Below are 26,534 nucleotides of genomic sequence, written 5' to 3'. Positions count from 1 at the left end.
ACATGTGTTTTTTTGTTTTGTTTTGTTTTGTTTTTTTGAGACAGAGTCTCGCTCTGTCGCCCAGGCTGGAGTGCAGTGGCGCGATCTTGGCTCACTGCAACCTCCGCCTCCCAAGTTCAAGTGATTCTCCTACCTCAGCCTTCTGAGTATCTGGGACTTCAGGTGCACGCCACCCCCACCAGCTAAGTTTTTTTGTATTTTTAGTAGAGATGAGGTCTCACCACATTGGCTAGGCTGGTCTGAAACTCATGACCTCGTATTCCACCCACCTCTATCTCCCAAAGTGCTAGGATTACAGGTGTGAGCCACCGTGCCCAGCCCACGTCAAACATGTCTTATAGCTCCTGTAATCCCTGAAGCACTTTGAGAATGTGAACATTATTCACAAAAGCTTTTTGAACAAATTAAAATGGCCCATGTGCCCATGAGAGTTGGTTTTATTCATTGCTCTATTCCTGGTCCTCAAACAGTGCCTGACATATAGTTCTGTGTTCCATAAATACCTAGGGGATCATATTATTTTGATATCTTATGTGTGTATATGGAGGCTGTTGGAGGCGTTTCACCAGTAAGGGGCAGTGAGAGTTGCTAAGCCTTTACTTCGGGGTTTCAAATGTCTTCTTGCTTTGTGTATGCCCCTGCGGAATCCTTTTGTGTATCTATGCTCCCAGTCCTGTATCTGGAGGACTGTGGGCAGATGGCTGAGAAGAAGGCCATGTGCCTCTTTCACCACCAGGAGGAGCTGTGACTTTAGGGACATTCTCGAGTCAAATGGAAAGAGGAGAAGAGAGGCAGAAGGGAGAAAAGGACTAAGGAAGGAATCAAATGCTCTGGCATCAGAGTTTGCTCCTGTGCTAGTTGAGAGATCATGTGTAGACAACATGAAGACACTAAAGTTCATTCCACCTTGACCTGTGTAGCCTCATCTCTGCAGTCCTTCTGCTCATGCTTGGAGGGCCTCCTGTTATTCGAGTCTGTGTTCAGGTCTGTCATCCTAAGTAGGTGAGATGCTCCCCGGGGGTAGGAGTCACAGAGTATCCCTCTCGTGCCCACTCAGCACCCACTGAAGGGTGCTTCCTCCCTAGTTGGCATCACATTACTGGGTCTTAAACTTATGCACAGCTGGCCCCAGGGAAGGGCTCAGCTGAGCCTGCTGAGGAGGCCTCCTGGAGTTCTCTGAAATGAGAGAGGGGAGCCAGAGTGCGCTTGTCCTAGGTCCAAGACAGGCATGGGGAAGGCATCTGCCCAAAGGGAAGGGGTCTGTATGATGGGGAGGAGGGGAGCCACAAGTAGAAAGAGGAAGGAGAGATCCAGTTATTCATTATGGTGAGGACGGGCAGTGGCTAAGAAAAAACCAACTGTCTGAGGAAGCTGCCGTGCACATCTGGCCCTGACAAGCTAGTCTAAACCCACCTTTTGAGGTGTCTACACAAAGCTTGAAAGGGAAAGAGGAAGTGTGAGCTGTAGACACTAACAGTGACACCAGCAGGAGCGCAGACTTCCCAAGCAGCCCAAGTCTCAGGGCCAGGGAAGCACACCCACAAGACCAGAATGCCAAGCAGGGAGACTCAGGGTCCCCACGCCTCTGCCCGTGTGACCCTGCCATGGGCTGCAGCCTCCACTGTGGTGTGGTCCATTGTCTCAGGTGAGTCCTGGATACAGGTGGGACATTTCTGTCCTTGAATTTTTTGCTTTTTTCATGGAACTGCCTCAGAATACTCTGTCCTAGGCTTCGTCTGAATTTGGCTTCTTATTTTCACAGGCTCCATGGATACTGGAATTACCCAGACACCAAAATACCTGGTCACAGCAATGAGGAGTAAAAGGACGATGAAACGTGAGCATCTGGGACATGATTCTATATACTGCTACAGACAGAAAGCTAAGAAATCCCTGGAGTTCATGTTTCACTACAACTATAAGGAACTCATTCAAAACGAGACTGTGCCAACACAGTGTCACACCTGAATGCCAACAGCTCTTGTGTACACCTTCATGTGGTCATGCTGCAGCTAGAAGACTCAGCTGTGAATCTCTGTTTCAGCAGCCAAGGCACAACCCTGCAGAGTCATCGCCTCCCTATGCACAAACCTCCTGGGTCTAGTGAAGAACCCGTGGGGGCAACATGTCCAGCTGAGCCTCAACACTCAGTTGAGCATCACGGAGGGCCTCGGCAGAAATCTCAGACTATAATACTGTCATTTATTGGATGTGACAATTGCCCAGACACCTGCAGCCCACGTCCTGACTTTGTCTTGAATGAGACTGTGCCTGAACTTGAATGCAGGACAGATGCTGTCAAGTTTAAGTTTTTCCAAGTATCTTCCAGTTCATTTGTGCCTCAGGAAATCTTGTGTGTAGCATTTAACACTCTGGCCACACCAATCTGCCTTCCAATATGAACCTTTTTTATTTATCTTTCCACCCAAGTTAGACCCTGGATCTCACCCCTCATCCCAGCTCAAAATCTGCTCAGACCTTTTCTTTTGTTTTTTGTTTGCTTGTTTGTTTTTAGATGAAGTCTCACTCTGTCACCAGGCTGGAGTAGTGCAGTGGCGTGATCTCGGTTCACTGCCACCTCCACCTCCCAGGTTCAAGCAATTCTCCTGCCTCAGCCTTCCGGGTAGCTGGAATGACAGGCGCCTGCCACCACAACCAGCTAATTTTTGTATTTTTAGTAGAGACGTGGTTTTGCCATGTTGGCCAGGATGGTCTCAAGCTCTTAACTCCTTGATTTGCCCCCGTCGGGCTCCCAAAGTGCTGGGATTACAGGCGTGAACCACCGCACCCGGCAGCTCCTTTTTCTTTTTTTTTTAAATAAAGAATACCCAATGCCCTCCTCAGGTGGCTGTATCAGTGCCTGACCCTGAGGACAGTGGTTCCCCATGGGGTTTGCATCATTGTTCTCTAGTTCACTCTCCCTGGGGCATGTGCAGAGTTTCAACTTCTTGTTGGCTTCTCTCTTCCACTCAGGATTTAAAACTTTCAAACTTGATTGTTTTTCCTTCTGTCTCTTTAATCCTAATACCAAGTTTTCGCGGCATCCATTATCAGCCATGGAGTCTGTTGCACCTGAATTGTTGCTCACAGCAGGTAATAAGAGAAGGCGACCTCCTGGAATTTCTGAGCCGGACTTTGTACTCAGGGTTACCTTGCTAAGCCCCGTATTTTCCAGCACTGCTCTTAATAATTAACGGCCCTCAGTTCTGCACACACCGTCAGACCCCTGAGCAGAGCCCTGCACTGTCAGGTTTCGGCACCAACACAAAGGCTCCCTCCTCTCTCCTATAGAGGGCGCTCCAGGGATGGTGGGTGTTGCCCCAGACACCAGCAATTCTGCCAGACCTTGCCTGGGGTCCATGGGAACTCAAAATGCCACTCCTTTCCTCCACAGGACCAGATGCCTGAGCTAGGAGAGCCCTCATTCCTGCTGTGATCCTGCCATGGATACCTGGCTCCTATGTTGGGCAATTTTTAGTCTCTTGAAAGCAGGTCGATGCTTAGGACTCTAGGAGATTCTTGTTTTGAACTTACCTAAGACAATTCTAAACCATTCTCTTAATCTTCTTCTTTTCCCACAGGACACACAGAACCTGAAGTCACCCAGACTCCCAGCCATCAGGTCACACAGATGGGACAGGAAGTGATCTTGCGGTGTGTCCCCATCTCTAATCATTTCTACTTCTATTGGTACAGACAAATCTTGGGGCAGAAAGTCGAGTTTCTGGTTTCCTTCTATAATGGTAAGATCTCAGAGCAGTCTGAAATATTTGAAGATCAATTCTCAGTTGGAAGGTCTGATGGAGTACATTTCACGCTGAAGATCAAGTCCACAAAGCTGGAGGACTCAGCCATGTACTTCTGTGCCAGCAGTGAAGCCACAGCCTTGCAAAGACACCTCCAGCCTGCTCAAAAACCCTCATAGATCTGCCTCCCTCCCAGCCGCCAGCACCCACTTCCTGTCTAAGAAAAGGAAGTCTCTGGTTGGGTTTGTTCTTGCTGCCGTCTCCAAATAAACAGATATCCGAAATTGAATTAACAAAGATATGTTGGACAGGAATGTCCAGATGCTGTAGGATTTGAAGAATGTTTACAGATACTACAGAGTGTGATGGTGGGCTCTGAATATGGGAGAATTGTACACGACCAAGTAACCTGTATCTTCTCCCTATTCCCATTTTGCATCTTCATTAGAATTTTTTTGTTTTAGTTTTTTAGGAAAACATATTTTAACTCCTAGGATAGCGAGATGATTATGGAGTGGGAGTTCAGGTATTCCCATGAGAATACAGAGGATTGCCACAGAAATCTTCAGAAGGAGAAGGGGCTTGGTACAAGGAACTCAATATCAATCGGTCTTGTTCAGAATGTGGTCAAGAGCAGAACTATCTAATGATCCTGTCACCCCGGTGTGCTACATTTGGTCTAATGATGCTAGCTCACAAAATAACAAGTTAAGAGAGTAGAAAACATGGAGTCTAATATTAGGATACCATTTTACACCATTTCAAGGTCAACAGAGGTCTAGACCAGCATGAGAATCGCCAGAATAAAGCCAGGCAGTGCAGGAACAGAATTCAGCAGCAAAAGTCAAGAGGCATCTAGAGGCAGAGGCAGGAATGAATTTGTCACTTTCAACTTAACATAAGGCAGCCAGATTAACTTCTTGAGTTTCATTTAAGAAACTATTGCTCTTTTAAACATATCTATTGAATTCTAAATTTTAGGTATTTTGTATATTTCAGTTCTAGAATTTCCACTTAAATCTTACTACAATTTCCAGCTGTCTGCTAAAATTCTACATTTTGTCATTTACTTTGTTGACTATATTAACATCCAACATTTGAAAGCCAGTTTTGGACACCTTTAACATCTGAATCTGTTTGGATCTGTTTCTTTTTTCTGTTTTCTCTGTTTCTTTTCTGGGCATGTGATTTTGTTTTCTCACACAACTAGTGATTTATTTGAATGCTGGATATTGTATATAAAAACTATAGAGATAATCTGAGGCTCTGAGTGATTTCATCTTCCTCAAATGATTCACTTTTGCTTCTGCCGGGAATTGTAGCAGGGGCAGATCACCTTAATTGAGCTAGTGACTGAGCTGGATCAGAGCTGGACTTCAGCCTCCGTGATGGCTGCTCGCCTTTGGTCTTAGCCATTTAAGTTCCAACTAGATGTCTGGAGTGTAACAGCTTAATTAAAGTGTAAATTACATAACATAATATTTGCCCATTGTGAGTGTGCAATTCAATGAATTTTGATAAATTTGTGGAGTTGTGCAACAATCACCGTGATCCAGCTGTAAAACATTTCATCCTCCCCACCCAGAAAGTTCCTTCGTGCTCATTTTCAGTCAATCCCTGCTTCTGCCCCTAGCACCAAGGCCTGGGGTCTTTGCCAGGCTCCTCTCCGATTCAGTAGTCACTGAACATAAACGCTCTCCAGACCAGAAAGGTGGTGGATGCTCCTCAAAGCCCGCTACACTCTCAGTCTTCCCTTTTTTCCCTCAGCTACTTAGGCAGCGATATAAAATTGGCAAATGACTTAAAGGGAAAAGTGGTCTGTTAGATCTCTCCTTTCTCCTTGAGATCCCAGTCCGTTAGGTTCTTACTGCCTCAGTAGCTCCAAGTGCTTTCAAGCATTTATTTTTATATTTTGTTAAGTTTATCTAGTTTTTGGTGGGAATGCTGTTCTGCAAAAATTCAGTCTGTTAACTCTGAAAGCCAGTTTTTACATTTGTTAAAGGTGAGGTACAATTTTGCATGTTTTAATTTTAGGTAGAAGCCTCTTGAAGAAAGGAAGGAGTGAACCTCTCTGATTTCCCGTTTTTATCTTCTTTTTTCCGTTTTGAGATGGATTCTCTCTCATGTTGCCCAGGCTGGAGTGCATTGGGGCGATCTCGGCACACTGCAACCTCCACCTCCCGTATTCAAGTGATTCTCCTGCCTCAGCCTCCAGACTAGCTGGGATTACAGGCGCATGCCACCATACCCGGCTAATTTTTATATTTTTAATAGAGACGGGGTTTCACCATGTTCGCCAGGATGGTCTCGGCCTCTTGAGCTCATGATCTGCCATCCTCGGACTCCCGAAGTGTTGGGATTACAGGCATGAGCCACCATGCCTGGCTGCATATCTCTATTTCTAAGACCTCAACATCCCTGCTGCCTTTGGTCCACCATGGGACAGTGTTGACATGTTTGACCTTTTACCACAAGGAGGAGCTGTGACTCTACTGAGATTAAGGGAACTCAGAGGAAGGACAGAGTATTCTCTGGATGGAAGACAGTTAAAAGAAATATCGGGTTTATTTGCAACAGGTGAAAATGTGGTCTGCAGAAGCTGTGTTAATGCTGAAATGTGAGAGGTTAAATACAGACTGTTCATTTGCCTTGCTGTGCAGGTGCTTTTGTTCTAGCAAAGAGCCTAGACTGCCAGATTTGTTGCATGTGACCCTGCATGGGATGAGAAAGGGGGAGATGGGAAAGAGGAGCGCTCACAAGCAGATGCCGGGGGAGGACCCCTTCCTGAGAGGAATAAGAGAGGCTCTGGACACTGGGCCTCTGCTCCAGCTCAATCCTGCCAGGAAATGACTTCCTGAGATCTGGGCAGTGAGCCTGACAAATCAGGGCTTCCTCGAGGGATATTGCAAAGAGAGTAATTACCAAGGGAAATCTACTTATCAGACCAAAGAATACCTGGAGCACCATTCCCCTGACTCTAAGTGATGAAAGACTTAAACTAGAAAGGGTATTTTTTTTTCTTTTTCCTCTTCTGGATGTTCCTCTAAGTTCTTGGAGCAAGAGTTTCTAAGGATAGGAAACCTGTCTCCTGGGTCTGAGCAAATGGTTCTATCAAAACAGCATCATCAGACTCCCTTCCAGCCTCCAGCTTCAACATCTATCCCTGTCTCCCAAGACCCACGGAAGCTAGACTTGTCCAGATGTCAAAAGATGATGCCAAACAGTTGGAGATGGGAAGGAAGGTGGCATGGTCAGACCTCCAGGATGCACATCTGAAACAGGCTCTTCATTTTGTTTTCACTACAGGCTCCCGTTTCACCTTTTCAAAAAGCAGTTGAAATTTTCCTCACTTCTTGGAAATCCAAAAATGCAGCAAAGATACATTTTATGTGGGCTCTAGCTATTCATCAGGATGGAGCTTCAGAGTATCTCTATACTCTACCAGATATATTCTAGCACGCTGCCTGGAAGTGAAAGTCTAGCCAGACAGTTTAACAGGAAAACCATTAGCCGTGCTGTGGAGGTTAATTTTGCCATTTATCTTGGAATGGAAGAAAAGAATGTATTGAAGGTAGGAAACTCATTTCTACATGCTAGATTCTAAATTTCTTAGCTTTCTGTAGTATGAGCCATTTTCAAATGTACTAAAAGTTATAAAAGCAGACTATGCGAAACACACACTTCTAAGCTCAATATTAAATATTTAAGGTGACTACCATAAGAGTTGGAGAGTCAGGGTCCCCTTGGGCTTTTCAAACTCCTACCCTCACAAAAAATCTAGAACTTCTTCTCAGTAACAAAAGTAAGATGACGTATAATCATTTCTCATTGTTAATAAACAATCTCTATCCATCATGGCATTGCATTTAATTTGTGTTAATTGTTGCTAACAAAGGACTACAGATTAAACATTTGTGATCCATATAATATTAGAAATAATAAATGCAAATATTTTAAGTGGACAAGCGATTTTAATAACTCAACAGGCAAATAGCATGAACTGACGCTTCGCAAAGGTGAGGGACACATGGCCTGTGACAGGATGTCTTATCTGGCTTTGGTCTGAATTTCATTTGGAAAACTGGCAGCTGCTGGTTGACCTGCAGAGATATGATCCCATGAGCTGAGATGCATGTTGACTTTTGTATGTTTTTGTCAGCTTGAAAGAATTTTTTAAATCAGGATCATTGTCTCCAGTAACAAGCAGCCAGCTGGGTCGAATGGAAGTGAAACCATGGCCCTGGTCCCATTGCAGACCTGGAAACCCAGTGATGAGCATCAGTGAAGAGAGAGACAGAATCAGATGACATGAAATCGACATAAGATTCTGCTCAGGAAACTAAATATGACATAATTGGGCACAAGAGATTGTCTGTTCTATTCCACCAGAGCAGACAGCATGGTTTTCCTGTGAGTTCTTGGGGAGCTGGAGGAGGGAGACAGCTCTGCCAGGTAGAGTGGTTTCCTCATGAGGAGTGTAAAAAGAAGAGGCGGAGATGGAGATTTTGATTCTAGAAGGGTGGAAGATTTTGTTTGTAAACATATCAACACACTTGCCTTTCTCGCTAAGACACAAACTTTGGGGGAATTGCCCAAATATAAGACGAGGTTTAACTATAGGGCAGCCAAAAATATGACCCATGTTCAAAATATGCATCGTGGTATCATTCAGTTCGACGTGTTCTGGTTCTTCTGCAGCCTTCTGTCTCATTCCCTTTGTCCCTACAACTCTCTGCCTTTTTGTGGATTAAGTTATATCCATGATAAAGTTATTATATTTTGTTCCTTCTTTGACTTTCTTGTTGGAAGCCTGGCTCTTCCCAGGGATATAAGCGTCTATCCTCTCTCCTTTCTGTAGCTTTTTTCCCCTTCTGCAGCATAGTGGGCCCTGTCAGAAAATACATACCTGATCAATTTATTTGTTCCTTTTTATCCTTTGGACAATTCCTTTTTTTTTTTTTTTTTTTTTTTTTTTTTCCGTTGAGACTGAATCTCGCTCTGTCGTACAGACTGGAGCGCAGTGTCACAATCTTGGCTCACTGCAAGCTCCGCCTACTGGGTTCACGCCTTCTCCTGCCTCAGCCTCCTGAATAGCTGGGACTACAGGCTCCAGACACCATGCCCGGCTAATTTTTTTGTATTTTTAGTAGAGACGGGGTTTCCCCATGTTAGCCAGGATGGTCTCGATCTCCTGACCTAGTGATCCGCCCCCCTCAGCCTCCCAAAGTGCTGGGATTACAGGCATGAACCACTGTGCCCGGCCTAGACAATTCTTGAAGGGCAATAAAACACTTTTGCTTTTCATGTCTCCTGTAAAACACAAAACAAAACAACACCCAGAACTAACATTGCCTCATGTGAGGCTAGTTTCTTTCTATCATTTTCATTCCAGTGACTCTCCCAGATGCTGTCCATCTGATTTGGTAAAAACTCTTGCGTAAAATACTGAGATACATATTTATTTAAAGTCTACTCTTTAAGAGTGGTTACATCTTTATATAGTTATCATCATCACCGTTGTATACAGCCTCTTGTCATTTCATTATCTTCCCTCCCTTCCTTCCTTTCCTCATTAGAAAAGCTTCCCATGTCAGCTGTGTGGTGCAATGAGGTAAGTACTGAATAAGACCCACATCTAGCGGGGTACCTGCTTCTGTTCACAGAATTGTAGAACTAGACAGAATGTTGAAAATTATTTACTTCTGCCCACTGTTTCATAGATCAGGAAATGGGATGCTTTTAAAAAAGTATTTAAATGCAAGCAGTAACTATATTGCTGGCCACCATGTAACATGCATTTCATATTCTTAGTCTACAGGTAATGTGTGAATGTGTTTTTGCTCTATTGGATTATAAGCATCATGAGAGTGAGAATATAGTTTACTCATGCTTGGCACTAAGTAGACATTCAATGACTATAAACAAATAAAGCATCCTTGACGTTCCAAGAAGGATGGTGGTCATTTTTCTTTTGTTTAGTTCAAGTTCTGTGTTTAGTAAATCACAAATGAACCATCAGGGTCTGTGTTTGCAGGGGATTCACCTGTAGATGACAACACTACCAAAGTGTGTGTGTGTATGTGTGTGTGAAATGCCATTCTGGCTGTGCTGGTCCCTGGTTTTCCTCCTGGAGGTTCCTGCCCTGGGGTCACTGACAGAGGCATTGAGATCTGAGTGCTGGACCTTGCTGACCAGAGCAGGAGGAGCTGCGGCCCTGCCACACCCCCAAGGTTGGGTGTTTGATGGCTGGCAGAGGAGGGGAGTACCATGGGCAAGAATAAAGGGGACGGGGTCCTCAACAGGGGATAATCCAGAAAACACAAAGGCATGTTGTGTTGTCACATTGGCGTCAGGTGGGTAGGGCCCAAGGATGCCGCTAAGCATCCTAGCTGAACAGGACGGCCCTCCACAACCAACAATCACCTGATCCAACATGGCACTCGGGCTGAAATTGAGAAACTCTGCTATAAGCTTGAGTTACAAACTTTGTACTAACAAGGAGGATTATCTGCAGACAACTCAAGAGCAGTACCGTCACCTGCATTTGTTTTCCGCAACAACCCTGTTGTTTACCTTTATTGCCATTCAGTCACAGCACACAGTAACTGCATATTGTCCAGCATCCTCCTGTTTCCTCATAGATCTACCCCTTGGACAGATAAGGACATCAGAGGGAGTAGGGCTGCAGTTCACTCCCAACAATGACCCTTCAACAAGGTTTTCTCTGAACTAGCATCACAGTCATGTGGGTTAGGTGACTGTAGCTGGTACTCAGGTGAAATCTTAGGCCAGTCTTTCCTGAAAAAAGGGAACCACTGACCGTTAATCAGAATTAATCTTTGCAAAGATTCAAGAGAGCAAAACAATGTCCTGTATTATTGTGAAGGGGAAGAAAAGGATCCAGAGAGGAACAGCAGCCTGACTCTGAGGGAAGGGCATGAAAGGGAGAGGAAGGGGGTGGTCAATCCCGGGTAAGAAGCAGGGAGGGAGGGGGCTGATGGCACAGGAATGACTGTCAGAGACACATCCTGGAGGCCACAATTCAACCCTCTCAACTTTTCCCAGAAATTTCAAAAACTTTTAAAGCAGCAAGTGCAGGGCATGAAAAGGAGGAGCCATGCTAGAGGAGAGCCTGGGAATGGGGAAATGATTACAGGCTGTGACCTCACTGGCGCAGCCCCTCTCAGCGGCAGTGGAAAGCACAGCCTAGACTTCTCACCACTGCACACCAGAATCCTGCCCCGGGCCTTGCCTGGTCTGCCTGACTCTGCCATGGGCTGCAGGCTCCTCTGCTGTGTGACCCTCTGCCTCCTCCAAGCAGGTGAGTCCTGGGCCCAGGTGACATGATCCTGTTGGAGTCCCTAAGTCTTTTCACCATGACAACAACAGCAGGCTATCTCCTGGGATTTGCCTGAATTCTACTTCTTTCCTTTGCAGGTTCCTTGGACACAGCTGTTTCCCAGATTCCAAAATACCTGGTCACACAGACAGGAAAGGAGGAGTACCTTAAATGTGAACAAAATCTGGGTCATGATACTATGTATTGGTATAAGCAGGACTCTAAGAAATTGCTGAAGATAATGTTTAGCTACAATAACAAGAAGCTCTTTATAAATGAAACAGTTTCAAATCGCTTCTCACCTGACTCTCCAGACAAAGCTCGTTTAATTCTTCACATCAAGCCCCTGGAGCTTGGTGACTCTGCTGTATATTTCTGTGCCAGCAGCCAAGGCACAGCCCTGCAGAGTCACCGCATTCCTGTGCACAAACCTCCCAGCTCAGCCAGGAAGCTGTGGGCCAGTGTGTGCACCTGCACCCAAGGCTCCAGTCTCCACTGTCTGATGGCCTCTGATGGAGTTTCAGTCTGTAGTACAGACGGCTAGTGCACCCAGTGGAGAAGTCCTCTATATTATGCGCACAAAGTCTCACGGAATTGTTTCTCAGCTGGAGCAGGGTTTCACAACAAAGCCACTGAAGTATTAGGGTTCCACAAACAAAAACGGAGCCTGTCCCATGCACTGAAGATCTGAACTGGTGGAGGAAACCATTTCTTGTCTTTCTGTGCTGCACACATGGGTTCATATTTTATATAACATTATGATCAAAAACACATGATTGCTAAAAATTGTTGATGAGCACAAGCATAAAGGAGGGGGAAGGAAATATTTCTAAGATCAAGAGACAATTCTGATGATCAGTAAGTACTTTATTTAACAGAAAAATATTTGGAGAGGCATGAAATTCCATGGCAATAGGTAAACTGGAAAGTGTTGAGGAGAAGCTAGTGGAGGCAGCCTTGTGCATTGTAGGCTCCGTCTCTTCAAGAAGGGTGACTAGCAAGCGTCTCTCCCAATTCTGATGAAGGTCATCTTGAATTCTCCTCAAGAGTAGGCAATAGTCAGATGACTGGGGATATCGGGAGACCTGAAAGGACTTTGGACACAAATCTCTAGGCAGTGGTGAGCCATTGGTCCTACTCCAAGTGAATCAACATGACGAAACTGGTATTTTGGTACAGGAACACTGGTAGTAGTATGGATCAGAAAAGAGATAGATTTTTGGGTGGCATGAAGAATTAGGAGACTTCTAAATATCCTACATGAAAGATTAGAAAGAGTTTATGTGAAGCATTGTGGACAACATAGGCTTGAGGCTCTGGTTTATGTTATTTCTTGGAAATAGTATTGGGTTTTATTCTGGGAGGGTTGAATATATGATTAGCTAGGGTCTATTTCAACTTTGTCCTCCCTTTTAGGGAGCCCCAGCATGTGGGCAGCATTGCTAGTGCATGCCTTTCCAGCTACTCAGGAACCTGAGGCAGGAGAATCGCTTGAGCCTAGGATGTGGAGGTTGTAGTGAGCCAAGATTGCGCCACTGAACTCCAGCCTGGACAACAGAGCGAGATTCCATCTCAAAAAAAATAAAAAGTAAAGAAAAAAGAAGGAAAAAAAGAAATCATGAAATAAAGCAAGCATCCTGTAAAAAGATTGTTTAGCTTAAGGTTACATAAGAACCCTCCAAGCAATCACTTGTATCATCACAGAGTCACACCCTGCACTGAGCCAGACACCGTCCTGTGAGGAGCTGAGTTCTCCTGACACTTTGTGCTCAGTGGTTTCCATGACTCTTCTTTGAGACCAAGGGTTCCCTTCGTTATAGGTTTTTGTCATGCTGAGTCAAGCAGCACTGAGCATTGGGAAATCAGAGAAGGAATTTCCAGACAAGGGACCCAGTTCAGAAGCCAACTGGAGAAGACAGTAGGAGACTCACCCTTTGGGAAATGGGTTTGAGAAATATGTATCTATTTTCACCACTTCTATTATTCTCTATTCCTGCTTGTCCATTCCTTAATTTCTCCTTTTAACACTCAAAGCTAGACTGTGGATTCTAGCTCTGATCAAAGCTCCAAATGTGCATAGACACCTTCTCTGAACCCTTCAGGCAGCAAACGTGCCTCTGTCTGCTCCCCTTGCTGCAGAGCCCATGGACCATGGTCTGGAAGCTTCCTAACTCACCCACTCTCCTTCCCTTGGCTGGAAGTCTCCTTGTCGGTTTCAGATCTCAGCTCCCCACTGGATTTCCTCTCCAGACTGACACTTGAAGGATTACTTTTGCCACTTTATTCTCATTATTCTCAATGCCCTCCCCTAACTCCACCCTTATAACACCCCAATTTATTAGAGGCAAACCAGTTCTATTCCTTTTTGGTACCCTTTTAAGATGCTGTGTATGTTGCTATAACTTTTCAATTTTGTTGCAGGATTTGATTTCCTTATCCATTTCTTCAACTGGATTATGAGCTTCTGAAGAAAATATTGTATGTTAAAATCCCCAGCTTATGACACTGTGTCTGGCCTAGAGTAAATGCTAAACTTCTTCTTTGCTGCATTGGGCACTTAAGCCTTGTCTAAAACATCTTCACCAACAGTCACCCAGCCTCTATTCTGGACAGGAGACCACAGTACCTTCTGGAAAATTCTTCCTTCTGTCGAGCCAGAAAATCGTCTCCTTAGAGCTTTGAATCTTTTGCTCTTGGTCCTATACCTTGTGGACATAGGATCAGGAGAGGCATAATAAGAAGGTAAGTAGTCAACAAAGCCCAAAGAAGATTGTAGGTTCTAAAATAGTTAAAGATGAGTCGGATAAGTGAAAACCCTAGCCCAACTAATATACATTTTTCTCTTTAGGTAGCAGCTACACATTGTGAAAGGAAATCTCAAAAGTGTCTCCCCATTCCTGGGGCATAGCATGCCCGGTACTAGTAGTCAAAGTTGATGCTGGCTTCTTTCTAGATAATCCAGCAGAAATAGTTTCTTAGAAAAAAATAGTTGGAATGGACTAGGTGGATTGCTCTAAGATCTGCCTTGAAGTCTTCTCCTTCAAAAAACCTTCTGTTATTGCATCAATTCCCAACTGATAACTGGTTTTCTACATAGTCTTTGAATGCTGATGAGAATAGTTTGTGCCACATTACTTAATGATCAGTCAAATATCATCCATGATTTTAAAAAGCTGTGTCATCTCAATGTTGGCTCAGTCTTACCATCTAGAATATTGACACACACTGAAAACAAGGATGTATGTCCTATGAGTTTTTTTCATTTGTATTGACTTATTTTCCCCTTTCACGTGGTACCCATTGCAATCAGGGTCCTTCTATATATCTGTGGTCAATGGGTGTTCAGTAACCAGAACAGAGCATAGGATCAGTCCTTGAACCAAGTCTTCAGACAGGCCTTCGAATGCTGAGAAGAAAACATCTGGTTGTGGTTCTCAAGCCTTTGGTCCTAGCAAGATGAATGAGAGGTGATTAGAATGCCTGTACACCTGAAAATATTGGAAGGGGACCCCCAGCTCCCACTTTCAAGGGAGAGAATGGAAAGAGGCATGTGGTGGGCTATCTGGAGCAGCTGCTGTTGCACCTTTAAGGTGTTCTGCAAACGCTGGCACGTAAGGTGGGTGGTTGCATGAGGAAGGAGAAAAAAGAAAGTGATTAAGATACAGCCGGTGACCTTAAGAAGATCCAATTGAGTAAGGGAGACAAGTACTTACATCAACATGTGTTAGTATGGAAGGAAAACCCTAGGATTTTTAGAACCACAAAATTAGCATTCCTCCCTGAAAAACGAGGTGAAGAATCATAGAACTACACAGGGCTCAGGGAAGCCCAGACAAATCAACTACAAACAAACTCATTAGCAACAACCATTACCCTGTACACTAAGAAGATCTTCCTAAAAGGTCCTGAGGCCTTCCCTGCTCATCGCCCATGTCAGGTGCCTCAAGTTATGCAATAAACACACAGTGACATGAATACAGAAGAATAATGTGCATTTCTTTGTGTCTGCATAGAAGGGAGGTCTGTTGGAAGGAGATAGAGACCATGCAGCATGTGGAAAGTGTCTCCCCAAAAGTGGGGTGGAGTCCAAATGGGGTGTGGAAAACAGCCTCCTGCAGATTGTGGAAGCCCCGGCAAATTGCAAAGGACACTGCGTAGAGCAAGGTATCCCTTGTGTGGTATGTCACAAATTGGACTGAGGTGAGGAGAGTTTCAACTCTCCTAGGTGGTCTCCCTGGCACAGGAAGTCAGAACTTGAATGGAGGGATGAGGCCATTTACAAGGGAGTGGTGGTGACAGCCATAGCATACACGTAGTTACAAGCAAAGGGACTGATCAAATATGTAAATCTGTAAGGTTAACAGAATCAGGCTTCTCAGTGTTGGATAAGGGAGTTGCAAATGTGGAAAGAGAGAACAGTGGAACACAACAATAAACCTAATAATATTGGAAGGGAACTAGTGTGAACTCATCGCTTCTTAATATGTCTAAAGAGGAATTAAAGATACTTGTAAATATATGTATACTGTGAAAATACATGTATATGTACAGCTCTGTCCACTGTGATGCCTAAGGGTAGTTCACCCCAAAACATCTAGTGTCCATATTCTGTTTTCTAAATACCATTGTCCATGAGAAGGAAACAGGACTTTTGGACAAATAGTAGATACCAAGACAGGCAGGAAAAGCCTAGAACCCCTTGTGCCATAAAGTAAGGAAATGCTCAAAGAATGATGGGGACCCTGACAGGAAGGAGAATTTAAGAAGTAACACCCCCTCTATTTCCATATCTCCTTTGGACAATGCATCATCAACATTGAAAAATTATCATTTATTAATAAAACCTTTGAAATAAAAATTATTTTTATCAGTTACATTCCAGCCTTACATACTGAGACTATGACCTGATTTCTGCAGATTTACAGATACAAATATACCAATGCCAACCATAGCACATTAGAAACACAATTTTTAAGTGCTTAGACCTACCTTTTACCTGTGGAATTTACTGTTTTCCATTCTACCCATCTATCCATTGAGCAATTAAGCAAACATATATTAAGCACCTGTACTCTGTAAAGTATTTTGATAGGGGCCGTGAAGCATGTAAGCTTCTGGCACAGCAGCCTAATGAAGTCTACCCTGCTTGGCTTACATTGTTTCAGAGCTGGGTAGACAGTTGGGGAAAATTATTTCAGCCTCTCCCTACAACCAGATGTCAAGGATGAGGAAATGAGAAGGTCAGTATATGAAATGATTTAGGCACCTAAACACCAATTACTTTAACTTTCCTAAAGCATACCCTGTAAAACTTTCCAAATTAGATGTTATCTGTAAACATGTCAAACATGTCTTATCAGCTCCTGGAATCTCTGAAGCACTTAGAGGATGAGAACATTATTCACAAAAGCTTCTTGAACAAGTTAAAATGGCCATGTGCCCATGAGAGTTGGTTTTATTCACTGCTCTATTCCTGGTTCTCAAACAGTGCCTGCCATATAGTTATGTGTTCCATAAATACCTATTGGATCATATTTATTTTTTATTACTTAAGTGTATTTGTGGAGGCTGTTGGAGGCATTTCACCAGTAGATGGGAGTTAGAGTTGCTAAGGCTTTACTTTGGTGTTTCAAATGCCTTCTTGCTTTGTGCGTTCCCCTGTGGAATCCCTTTGTGTATCTATGCTCCCAATGCTGTATCTGGAGGACTGTGGGCAGATGGCTGAGACGAAGGCCATGTGCCACTTTCACCTCCAGGAGGAGCTGTGACTTTAGGGACATTCCTGAGTCAAGTGGAGGGAGGAGAAGAGAGGCAGGAGGGAGGAAAGGACTAAGGAAGGAATCAAATGCTCTGGCATCAGAATTTTCTCCTTATGCTAGTTGAGAGATCATGTGTGGACAACATGAAGACACTGAATCCATTCCACCTGGACCTGCGTAGCATTGTCTCTGCAGTCCCTCTGCTCATGCCCTTAGGGCCTTCTGTTATTCTAGTCTGTGTTCAGGTCCGGCATCCTAAGTAGGTGAGATGCTCCCTGGGTGTAGAGTTCGCAGATTATTCCTCTCGCGCCCCCTCAGCACCCGCTGAAGGATGCTCCCTCCCTACTTGGCATTACATTACTGGGTCTTAAAATGATGCACAGCTGGCTCCAGGGAAGGGCTCCACTGAGCCAGGCGAGGTGGCCTCCTGGAATTCACCGAGATGAGGGAGTGGAGCCGGAGTGTGCTCATCCTGGGTCTAAGACAAGAATGGGGAAGGCATCTGCGCAAAGGTAAGGAGTCTGTGTGTTAGGGAGGAGGGGAGCCACAAGTAGAAAGAGGAAGGGGAGACCCAGTCATTCATTGTGAGGAGGGCAGGCAGTTAGTTGCTAAGAAAAAAGCAACTATCTGAGGAACCTTCCCTGCACACCTGGCCCTGACAAGCTAGTTTATACCCACCTCTTGAGGTGGCGGCACAAAGCTTGGAAGGGAAAGAGGAAGTGTGAGCTGTAGACACTAAGAGTGACACCAACAGGAGCAGACTTTCCCAAGCAGCCCCTGTCTCAGGGCCAGGGAAGCACACCCAGAGGACCAGAATGCCAAGCAGGGAGACTCAGGGTCCCCCCTTCCCGCTCCATGTGACCCTGCGGTGTGCGCAGGCTCCACTGTGGTGTCATCCTTTTTCTCAGGTGAATCCTGGGCACAGGTGGGACATTTGTGTCTTTCGATATTTGGCTTTTTTCATGGAACTGCCCCAGAAGACTCTGTCCTGGGCTTAGTCTGAATTTACTTCCTACTTTCACAGGCCCCACAGATACTGGAATTACCCAGACACCAAAATACCTGGTCACAGGAATGGGGAGTAAAAGGACACTGAAATATGAGCAACATCTGGGACATGATTCTTTGTATTGGCACAGAGAGAAAGCTAAGAAATCCCTGGAGTTCAGGTTTTACTGCAACTATAAGGAATTATTGAAAACGAGACTGTGCCAAATCACTCTACACCTGAATGCCCTGACAGCTCTCGCTTATGCCTTCATGTGGTCGCGCTGCAGCCAGAAGACACAGCAGCCAAGACACAGCCCTGCAGAGTCATCGCCTCCCTGTGCGACAGGAACCTGTGGGGGCAACGCGTCCAGCAGAGCCTCAACACTTGGTTCAGCATTCCGTAGGACCTCGGCAGAAATCTCAGACCATAATACTGTCATTTATTGGATATAACAATGCTGCATTGCCCTGACACCAGCAGCCTGTGGCCTGAGTTTGTCTTGAACAAGACTGTGCCTGAACTTGAATGGAAGACCGATGATGTCAAGTTTAAGTTGTTCCAAGTATCTTCCAGTTGGTTTGTGCCTCTGGGAAATCTTGTGTGAAGCATTTAATACTCTGGCCACACCAATCCACCTTCCAATATGAAGCTTTTTTGACTTTTCTTTCCACCCAAGTTAGACCCTGAATCACAGCCCTCATCCCAGCTCCAAATGTGCTCAGACCTTTTCTATTGTTTTTGTTTGTTTCTTTGTTTTTTGTTTGTTTGTTTGTTTGGTATGGTTTTTGAGACGGAGTTTCACTCTGTCACCAGGCTGGAATGCAGTGGGGCAGGTGATCTCAGCTCACTGCAACCTCCGCCTTCTGGGTTCAAGCGATTCTCCTGCCTCAGCCTCCCGGGTAGCTGGGACTACAGGCACTGCCACCACAACTGGCTAATGTTTGTATTGTTAGCAGAGATGGGATTTCACCATATTCTCATATTTCTCCATCTCTTGACCTCATGATCTGCTCACCTCAGCCTCCCAAAGTGCTAGGATTACAAGTGTGAGGCACCGCGGCAGGTCAGAACTTTTCTTTTTTTTTTTCTTTCTTTCTTTTTCTTTCTTTTTTTTCCCCCTGTCCCCTCCTTAGGTGGCTGTATCAGTGCCTGACTCTGAGGACAGTAGTTCCCCATGGGGTTTGGATCATTGTTCTCTAGTTCACTCTCTCAGGAGCATGTGCAGTTTCAACTTCTTGTTGGTTTCTCTCTTCCTCTCAGGATTTAAAACTTTCACACTTATTCTTTTCATTCTGTCTTTTTAATCCCAATACCGCGTTTTCTTGGCATCCATTATCAGTGGTAGAGTCTGTTGCACCTGAATTGTTACTCACAGCAGGTAATAAGACAAGAAGACTTCCTGGGTTTTCTGAGCCGGACTTTGTACTCAGGGTTACCTTGCTGAGCCCCATATTTTCCAGCACTGCTCTTAGTAACGGCCCTCAGTCCTGCACACACCATCAGACCCCAGGGCTGAGCAGAGCCCTGCACTGTCAGGTTTCTGCACCAACACAAAGGATCCCTCCTCTCTCCTATAGAGGGCGCTCCAGGGACGGTGGGTGCTGCCAGAGACAACAGTAATTCTGCCAGACCTTGCCTGTGGGGCCATGGGAGCTCAAAATGCCACTCCTTTCCTCCACAGGACCAGATGCCTGAGCTAGGGGAGGCCTCATTCCTGCTGTGATCCTGCCATGGATACTTGGCTCCTATGCTGGGCAATTTTTAGTCTCTTGAAAGCAGGTCGATGCTTAGGACTCTAGGAAATTCTTGCTTTGAACTTACCTAAGACAGTTCTAAACCATTCTCTTAATCTTCTTTCTTTTCCCACAGGACACACAGAACCTGCAGTCACCCAGACTCCCAGCCATCAGGTCACACAGATGGGACAGGAAGTGATCTTGCGGTGTGTCCCCATCTCTAATCATTTCTACTTCTATTGGTACAGACAAATCTTGGGGCAGAAAGTCGAGTTTCTGGTTTACTTCTATAATGATAAGATCTCAGACAAGTCTGAAATGTTCGATGATCGATTCTCAGTTGAAAGGCCTGATGGATCAAATTTCACTCTGAAGATCCAGTCCACAATGCTGGAGGACTCAGCCATGTACTTCTGTGCCAGCAGTGAAGCCACAGCCTTGCAAAGACACCTCCAGCCTGTTCAAAAACCCTCATAGATCTGTCTCCCTCCCAGCCGCCAGCTCCCACTTCCTGTCTAAGAAAAGGAAGTATCTGGTTGGGTTTGTTCTTGCAGCCATCTCCAAATAGACAGATATCTGAAATTAAATTCCCAAAGATATCTTGGGCAGAAATGGCCAGATACTGTAGGATTTGAAGAACTTTTACAGATACTAGAAGGTGTGACTGTGGACTCTGAGTATAGGACAATTGTACACGACCACATAACCAATATCTTTTCTTTATTCCCATTTTGCCATTTTTATTAGAATTTTTTTTTTGTTTTAGTTGTTTAGGAAAACATATTTTGACCCAAAGAATTGCAAGATGATTACTGAGTGGGAGTTCAGGTATTTCCATGAGAATATAGAGGGTCCCCATGGGAACCTTCAGAAAGAGAAGGGGCTTCGTACAAGGGCCTCAATATCAATGAGTCTTGCTCAGCATGTGGTCAAGAGCAGAACAATCTGATGACCCTGTCAACCTGGCGTGATGCATTTGGGCTAATGACGCTAGCTCACAAAATAACAAGTTAAGAGAGTAGAAAACATGGAGTCTAATATTGGGACACCATTTCACACCATTTCAAGGTCAACAGAGGTCTAGATTAGCATGAGAATCGCCAGAATAAAGTCAGGCAGTGCAGGAACAGAATTCAGCAGCAAAAGTCAAGAGGCATCTAGAGGCAGAGGCAGGAATGAATTTGTCACTTTCAACTTAACATGAGGCAGCCAGATTAACTTCTTGAGTTTCATTTAAGAAACTATTTGTCTTTTAAACATATCTACTGAATTCTAAATTTTAGGTATTTTGTATATTTCAGTTCTGGAATTTCCACTTAAATCTTACTACAATTTCCAGTTGTCTGCTAAAATTCTACATTTTGTCATTTACTTTGTTGACTATATTAACATTCATCATTTTAAAGCCAGTTTTGGATAACTTTAACGTCTGAATCTGTTTGGGTCTGTTTCTTTTTTCTGTTTTCTCTGTTTGGTTTCTGGACATGTGATTTTGTTTTCTCACACAACTAGTAATTTATTCGAATGCTAGATATTGTATATAAAAACTATAGAGATAATCTGAGGCTCTGAATGATTTCATCTTCCTCAAATGATTCACTTTTGCTTCTGCTGGGAATTGTAGCAGGGGCAGATCACCTTAATTGAGCTTATGACTGAGCTGGATCAGAGCTGAGCTTCAGCCTGCCTCACGGCTGCTCGCCTTCGGTCTTAGCCATTTAAGTTCCAACTAGATGTCTGGAGTTTAACAGCTTAATCAAAGTGTTAATTGCATAACATAATATTTGCTATTGTAAGTATGCAATTCAACGAATTTTGATAAATTTGTGGAGTTGTGCAACAATCACCTTGATCCAGCTGTAAAACATTTCATCCTCCCCACCCAGATAGTTCCTTTGTGCTCTTTTTCAGTCAATCCCTGCTTCTGCCCCCAGCACCAAGGCCTGGGGCCTTTGCCAGGCTCCTCTCCTATTCAGTAGTCACTGAACATAAATGTTCTCCAGATCAGAAAGGTGGTGGATGCTCCTCAAAGCCTGCTACACTCTGTCTTCCCTTTTTTCCTCAGCCACTTAGCCAATGATATACAATTGGCAAATGACTTAGAGGCAAAAGTGGTCTGTTAGATCTCTTTTTTCTCGTTGAGATCCCAATCCCTTAAGTTCTGAATTCCTCAGTGGCTCCAAGTGTCTTCAAACATTTATTTTTATATTTTATTAAGTTTTTCTAGTTGTTTTTGGTGGGAATGTTGTTCTGCAAAACTTAGTCTATTAACTCCGAAAGCCAGTTTTTATATTTGTCAAAGGTGAGGTGCAATTTTGTATGTTTGTATTTTAGGTAGAAGCCTCTTGAAGAAAGGAAGAAGTGAACCTCTCTGTCTTCTTTTTGTTTTTGTTTTTTTTTTTTTTTTTTGAGACCGAGTCTTTCTTGTGTCACCTAGGCTGCAGTGCAATGGGGCGATCTTGGCGCACTGCAACCTCCACCTCCCGGGTTCAAGTGATTCTCTTCCCTCAGCCTCTGGAGTAGCTGAGATTACAGGCATGCGCCACCACACCCAGCTAATTTTTGTATTTTTGGTAGACAAGGGGTTTCACCATCTTGGCCGGGATGATCTCGGCGTTTTGATCTCATCATCTGCTCACCTTGGCCTCCCAAAGTGTTGGGATTACAGGCATGAACCACCGCACCCGGCCACATATCTCCATTTCTAAGAGCTCTACCCCACTTCTGCCTTTGGTCCACCATGGGACAGAGTCTTCACACGTTTGACCTTTTACCACAAGGAGGAGCTGTGACTCTACTGAGATTAAGGAAACTCAGAGGAAGGACAGAGAATTCTCTGCATGGGAGACAGTTAAAAGAAATGTTGGGTTTATTTACAACAGGGGAAAATATGGTCTGCAGAAGCTGTGTTAATGCTGAAATGTGAGAGGTTAAATACAGACTGTTCATTTGCCTTGCTGTGCAGGTGCTTTTGTTCTAGCAAAGAGCCTAGACTGCCAGATTTGTTGCATGTGACCCTGCATGGGATGAGAAAGGGGGAGATGGGAAAGAGGAGCGCTCACAAGCAGATGCCGGGGGAGGACCCCTTCCTGAGAGGAATAAGAGAGGCTCTGGACACTGGGTCTCTGCTCCAGCTCAATCCTGCCATGAAATGACTTCCTGAGACCTGGGCAGTGAGCCTGACAAATCAGGGCTTCCTCGAGGGATCTTGCAAAGAGAGTAATTACCAAGGGAAATCTACTTATCAGACCAAAGAATACCTGCAGCGCCATTCCCCTGACTCTAAATGATGAAAGACTTAAGCTAGAAAGGGTTTTCTTTTTTCTTTTTCCTCCTCTGAATGTTCCTCTAAGTTCTTGGAGCAAGAATTTCTAAGGATAGGACACCCGTCTCCTGGGTCTGAGCAAATGGTTCTATCAAAACAACATCACCAGACTCCCTTCCAGCCTCCAGCTTCAACATCTATCCCTGTCTCCCAAGACTCATGGAAGCTAGACTTGTCCACATGTCAAAAGATGATGCCAAAACAGCTGCAGATAGGAAAGAAGGTGGCGTGGACAGACCTCCAGGATGCACATCTGAAACAGGCTCTTCATTTTGTTTTCACTACAGGCTCCTGTTTCACCTTTTCAAAAAGCAGTTGAAATTTTCCTTACTTCTTGGAAATCCAAAAATACAGCAAAGATACATTTTATATAGGCTCTAGCTATTCATCAGGATAGAGCTTCAGAGTATCTCTATACTCTACCAGATATATTCTAGCATGCTGCCTGGAAGTGAAAGTCTAGCTAAAAAGTTTAACAGGAAAACCATTAGCCGTCCCGTGGAGGTTAATTTTGCGGTTTATTTTGGAATGGAACAAAAGAATGTATTGAAGATAGGAAAATCATGTCTACATGCTAGAATCTAAATTTCTTAACTCTCTGTAGTATGGGCCATTTTCAAATCCTCTAAAGTCATAAAAGCAGACTATGAGAAACACACACTTCTAAGGTCAATATTAAATACTTAAAGTGACTACCATAAGAGTTGGAAAGTCAGGGTCCCCCTGGGCTTTTCAAACTCCTACCCTCACAAAAAATCTAGAACTTCTTCTCAGTAACAAAAATAAGATGACGTATAATCGTTTTTCATTGTTAATAAATAATCGCTATCCATCATGGCATTGCATTTAATTTGTGTTAATTGTTGCTAACAAATGACTACAGATTAAACATTGTGATCCATATAATAATAGAAATAATAAATATCAACTTTTTAAGTGGCCAAGAGAGATTTTAATAGCTCAATAGGCAAATAGCATGAACTGATGCTTTGCAAAGGTGAGGGACACATGGCCTGTGACGGGATGTCTTATCTGGTTTTGGTCTGAATTTCATTTGGAAAACTGGAAGCTGCTGGTCGACCTGCAGGGGTATGATCCCATGAGCTGAGATGCATGTTGATGTTTGTATTTTTGTCAGCAGAAAGAATATTTTTTAAATCAAGACCATTGCCTCCCGTAAGTAGCAGCCAGCTGGGTCGAACGGAAGTGAAACCATGGCCCTTGTCCCGTTGCAGATCTGGAAACCCAGTGTTGAGCATCAGTGAAGAGAGAGGTGGAATCAGTTGAAATGAAATTGTCATAAGATTGTGCTCAGGAAACTAAATTTGATATAATTGGCCACAAGAGATTGTTCATCCATTCTATTCCAGCACAGTCTTCCCGTGAGTTCTTGGGGAGCTGGAGGAGGGAAACAGCTCTGCCAGGTGCAGTGGTTTCCCCATGAGAAGTGTAAAAAGAAGAGGCAGAGATGGAGAGTTTGATTCTACAAAGGTGGAAAATTTTGCTTGTAAACATATCAACACACTTGCCTTTCCTTCTGAGACGCAAACTTTGGGGAACTGCCCAAATATAAGATGGGGTCAAAATATTGGACAGCCAAAAATATGACTCGTGTTCAAAATATGCAACATGATATCATTCAGTTCAATGTGTTGTACTTCTGCAGCATTCTGCCTCATTCCCTTTGCCCCTACAACTCTCCACCTTTTTGTGGATTAAGTTATCTCCATGATAAAACTACTGTTTTCTTCCCTCTTTGACTTTCTTGTTGGAAGCCTGGCTCTTCCCAGGGATCCCAGCGTCTATCCTCTCTCCTTTCTGTAGTTTTTTCCCCCTTCTGCAGCATAGTGGGCCCTGTCAGAAAAGAAGACGTACATCATCAATTTATTTGCTCCTTTCTATCCTTAGGACAATTTTTTGATGGACAATAAAACACATTTGCTTTCCATGTCTCCTGTAAACAAAACAAAACAAAACAACAACCAGAAATCCTGGAGGTTGCTGCCACTTACTGAGGCACTGATGTCTGAGTGCTGGGCCTTGCTGACCAAAGTAGGAGGAGCTGCGGCCTGGCCACACCCTCCGAGGTTGGGTGGTTGATGGCTGGCAGAGGAGGGGAGTACCATCAGCAAGAATAACGGGGACAGAGGTGCTCAACAGGGGATAATTCACAAAACACGAAGGCATGTTGTGTTGTCCCATTGGCACAGGTAGGTAGGGCCCAAGGATGCCAATAAGCATCCTAGCTGAACAGGACAGACCCCTACAACAATCACCTGATCCAACATGCAGTAGTGCCCAAGTTGAGAAACCCCGCAATAAGCTTGGGTTGCAAACTTTGTACCAAGAAGGAGGATAATCTGCAGACAACTCAAGGGCAGTGACATCACCTACTTTTGTTTTCCATGACTGCCATGTTGTTTACATTCATCGCCATTCGTTCCCAGCACACGGTGTCTACATATTGTCTAGCAGCCTCCTGTTTCCTCATAGATCTGCCCCTTGGATAGACACGAGCATCAGAGGGAGCAGGGCTGCAGTTCACTCCCAACAATGACCCTTCAACAGGGTTTTCTCTGAACTAGCATCGCAGTCATGTGGGTTAGGTGACTATAGCTGGTACTCAGGTGAAATCTCAGGCCAGTCTCTTCTGAATCAGGGGGCCAGCTGACCATTAATCAAACCTTCACGTGAACAAAGATTCAAGAGAGCAAAACAATGTTCTGCATTATTGTGAAGGGGAAGCAAAGGATCCAGAGAGGAACAGCAGCCTGACTCTGAGGGAAGGGCATGAAAGGGAGAGGAAGGGAGGGGGTGGTCAATCCTGGGTAAGAAGCGGGGAGGGAGGGGGCTGATGGCACAGGAATGACTGTCAGAGACACATCCTGGAGGCCACAAGTCCAGGCTCTCAACTATTCCCAGAAATTCCAAAAACTCTTCAATGTAGCAAGTGCAGGACATGAAAAGCAGGAGCCATGCTAGAGGAGAGCCTGGGAGTGGGGAAATAATTACAGGCTGTGACCTCACTGGCGCAGCCCCTCTCAGCGGCAGTGGAAAGCACAGCCTAGACTTCTCACCACTGCACACCAGAATCCTGCCCTGGGCCTTGCCTGGTCTGCCTGACTCTGCCATGGGCTGCAGGCTCCTCTGCTGTGTGGTCCTCTGCCTCCTCCAAGCAGGTGAGTCCTGGGACCAGGTGACATGATACTGTTGGAGTCCCTAAACCTTTTCACCATGACAACAGCAGGCTACCTTCTGGGATTTGCCTGAATTCTGCTTCTCTCCTTTTCAGGTCCCTTGGACACAGCTGTTTTCCAGACTCCAAAATACCTGGTCACACAGATGGGAAAGAAGGAGTCCCTTAAATGTGAACAAAATCTGGGTCATGATACTATGTATTGGTATAAGCAGGACTCCAAGAAATTGCTGAAGATAATGTTTATCTACAGTAATAAGGAGCCCATTTTAAATGAAACAGTTCCAAATCGCTTCTCACCTGAATCTCTAGACAAAGCTCATTTAAATCTTCACATCAAGTCTGTGGAGCTTGGTGACTCTGCTGTGTATTTCTGTGCCAGCAGCCAAGGCACAGCCTTGCAGATGCATCACGTGCTTGTGCACAAACCTCCCGGCTCAGC

At 44.6% G+C, this 26,534-nt stretch overlaps 1 protein-coding gene and 1 long non-coding RNA gene across 2 annotated transcripts; both read left to right on the top strand.

Annotated features, from left to right (window-relative positions):
- Positions 1 to 1,393: 1,393 nt before the first annotated feature.
- LOC139362711 (uncharacterized) lies at positions 1,394 to 3,664 on the top strand. The gene is made up of 3 exons (XR_011621897.1): positions 1,394 to 1,645; positions 1,763 to 3,093; positions 3,582 to 3,664. It is a non-coding gene; the product is annotated as an uncharacterized lncRNA (long non-coding RNA).
- Positions 3,665 to 10,534: 6,870 nt separating this feature from the next.
- On the top strand, positions 10,535 to 12,048 carry LOC139362709 (uncharacterized). The gene is made up of 2 exons (XM_071094345.1): positions 10,535 to 11,067; positions 11,184 to 12,048. The coding sequence occupies exons 1-2, from the start codon at positions 10,755 to 10,757 to the stop codon at positions 11,627 to 11,629; spliced, it is 759 nt and encodes a 252-aa protein (XP_070950446.1). The 5' UTR covers positions 10,535 to 10,754; the 3' UTR covers positions 11,630 to 12,048.
- The last annotated feature ends 14,486 nt before the right edge of the window (positions 12,049 to 26,534 follow it).

The sequence above is a fragment of the Macaca nemestrina genome, chromosome 4 (genome assembly GCF_043159975.1).
Source record: "Macaca nemestrina isolate mMacNem1 chromosome 4, mMacNem.hap1, whole genome shotgun sequence".
NCBI lineage: Eukaryota > Metazoa > Chordata > Mammalia > Primates > Cercopithecidae > Macaca > Macaca nemestrina.
This window is presented reverse-complemented; position numbering and strand designations above follow the sequence as displayed.

Bases quoted from the DNA above. Each gene is read 5' to 3' on its own strand.
- LOC139362709 (XM_071094345.1), top strand. From the start codon at position 10,755: ATGACTGTCAGAGACACATCCTGGAGGCCACAATTCAACCCTCTCAAC. The intron at 11,068-11,183 runs GTGAGTCCTGGG...TTTCCTTTGCAG, and splicing joins CCTCTGCCTCCTCCAAGCAG to GTTCCTTGGACACAGCTGTT.